This window comes from Rhododendron vialii, chromosome 8a, assembly GCF_030253575.1.
Source record: "Rhododendron vialii isolate Sample 1 chromosome 8a, ASM3025357v1".
Taxonomy (NCBI): domain Eukaryota; kingdom Viridiplantae; phylum Streptophyta; class Magnoliopsida; order Ericales; family Ericaceae; genus Rhododendron; species Rhododendron vialii.
The window spans coordinates 10482388-10485181 of record NC_080564.1 but is presented as its reverse complement, the minus strand read 5'-3'; the positions used below and the strand labels follow the sequence as shown (position 1 = coordinate 10485181).

The following is a 2794-nucleotide window of genomic DNA, read 5'->3' as shown; positions in this document are numbered from 1 at the left end:
TTGGGGCACTTCACACTTACGCGTAAATATGAAACAGTTGCGGGAAGACTGTAGAGATTAATTCGGTACGCGCAAGCTAGGCAGCTAACCCGGAACACTATGTATTAAAAAAAATGAAGAAGATATAAATGTGCCGTGTGCGGCTGAAAAAATAGATCGAGTAGTTGGTGCATGTCCCGATGTCCGAAAAGTACTACTCCTAAGAATAAATTCACTGTAGCCACACCCCCACACAGTCACAAGACTCACAACTCGAGTAATTAGGGTTAATTACTCTTTGCCCCTTTATCTATACAAGTTTTTCACTTTACTCCCTCTTACTATAAAACGCTACAATTTACCCCATTTATTTTCCAATTCCTAACACATAAGGCCTGCCGTTAACAAAAGATATGGCAGAGCCACTGCCGTTACATTCATCCATACTTAGGGGTTGTTCGGCTAAATAAGCTACTTAGCTTATTTTTTGTCATTATTTAAATTTTTTTCACATTTGTTAGTTTTTCATTAATTTTTTGGGGATTATTGTTTTGCCATAACGAGAGAAATTTAAAAAGTAAAAAATTATTATTGAAACCTAATTTTTTTTGAATAAAGACAAAAATAAGCCAATTAGCCAATTTTTTTTTATCTATATTAAAAAAAATTTACATTTCGATCGTAGTTTTTTACTCTTTAGTTTCTTCTTGTCATGAAGAAGCAATAACCTCAAAAAAATTGACAAAAAATTAATAAATGCGAAAAAAATTGAATAAAGACAAAAAAATAAGCTAAGTGGCTTGTTTAGCCAAGCAACCCCTTAAACAAAACAGTTAACTAAGTTTGACATAGTCAATTACATCTAGGAGAATTCAGAATTCATCAAAAGATAAGGCCACAAGCTTCAGTGAACTACGTCCAACTTGTCAAATTTCCAGCAAAATATGGCAAAGCCACTGCCCTTACATTCATCCATACTTAAAACAAAATATAGTTAACTAAGTTTGGGATCCCAGACTAACGACATGCCTTATGTGTTAGGAATTGGAAGATAAAGGGGTAGGTTGTAGCGTTATTTAGTAAGAATGGGTAAAATAAAAAATATGTATAAATAAAAAAGGCAACAAATAATTAACCCAAGTAATTATTTGGTGGTTTTTGGGTATCACGTGGCTGTGTTTCAATACTTTTATTACCATACATTCCTATCAAATTCATACATTTATTATCAAACGTCGAAGAAATGTGTGGCGGTGCACCAAGCTCACCAAATAAATTTTCCACCACACAACCACGACCATCTCTATCTTCCGTCCCTCTCTAAAAAAGAGTAAAATCAAGTTTTGTCCCCTCCATCTTCTTCTGATTCCAATGGCGCGGGCAAATCCTCTAACCCTCACCACTCTCCTCTCCCTCCTCCTCATCCCCCTCCTCCGCGCCCCGCCCGTCCGAGCCAATGCCGACGAGACCAGCATCCAGCTGGTCACAGACGAGCTGGAGTACTGGCCGCCGGCGTCGACAATGTCACTCTACGACGCCGACCAGTTCGACGCCGGCGGCGACGAGGTGGACCCAGACGGCGTGGCAATCGGCCGGCGGTCACTGTTCTGGCGCTCAATAATGCGGTACTACATCTCGTACGGCGCGCTCTCCGCCAACAGAATCCCGTGCCCGGCTCGCTCTGGTAGGTCCTACTACACCCACAACTGTTACCACGCTAGAGGCCCTGTTCATCCTTACACCAGAGGTTGCTCCAGAATCACTCGTTGCCGCAGATAAGGAATTCTGTACTTAAATCTCTAAGACAAAAATAATGGACTTGTCTGGTCAATGTAGTTGTAGTTGTATAATCAGTCGATCTGTTTTCGTGTGTCTTTGGTTTGGTGGATGTAGCTTTCGAGTTTAATTTGTTTTTGTGATTTCTTTTTTTGTGGGTTTGGGGAGTCTCAGTCGTCTTTCGATGTGGTAAGGGAAGGATGGATTTGTGTTCTGTAATGTTTTCCAATATATCTGAAAACAGGACTGGCGTTTATGAATTGAGCTTGCAGTAGCCTTCAATTTGTTCTTGGAGATCCTGTTATCAGCTGTGAGTTTTTTTGGGGAATTTTTTTCGGGAGTGATTTTTGGCATTCTCAAATTGTTAACTGCAAGTGGGAGTGCGAAAATCAACTCTAAAATTTACAATTTAGAGAGTGCAAAACTTACTTCCCTTCTTCAATTCTTCATTTTTATTATTTTTTAAATGTTAGCGGAAAGTTTATGGCAATTACATCAGTCTTTTTTTTTTTTTTTTTTTAACTCGAAGCAATTACATCAGTCTAATACTTCAAATAATAAGAGAAATTACAGTGTTCGTGCTAAGGATTTAGGGCTGTTTCACTAACTAAAAATAAATACTTATTTGACAAATAAAGGCCCATTCCGCTAATATTTGTAATTTTTAAGTACTTATTTTTTGATTTACGACGTTTTACGAGACATGTCATTTTCTTACCATACATTACATTTAATTCAAAAAAATAATCTAAACTTATCTTAAAATAAATGGTGGTCATTATTTGAATTTTTTTTTTTTGCATTTGTTAATTTTGCATCAAATTTTTGTGGATTATTAATTCGTCTCGATGGGATGAATTGAAAAATAATTTTTTTTCTTTTACTCAAATATTTTGAAAAATAACTGTTTTTTAGCAAGATAAGTCAACTTATTTAATTTTTTTTCTTCTAAAAAGTAATCATTTCTCAAAATACTTGGGTAAAAGAAAAAGTAATTTTTTTTTTAATTTTTCGATTCTTCTCATTGAGACGAAACAAT

General features: G+C 36.3%; 1 protein-coding gene across 1 annotated transcript; it reads left to right on the top strand.

Moving 5' to 3' along the window:
- Positions 1 to 1203: 1203 nt before the first annotated feature.
- Positions 1204 to 2015, top strand: LOC131336547 (protein RALF-like 34). Its single transcript, XM_058372424.1, has one exon. It carries the CDS (start codon positions 1351 to 1353, stop codon positions 1756 to 1758), a length of 408 nt encoding a protein of 135 aa, XP_058228407.1. The 5' UTR covers positions 1204 to 1350; the 3' UTR covers positions 1759 to 2015.
- The last annotated feature ends 779 nt before the right edge of the window (positions 2016 to 2794 follow it).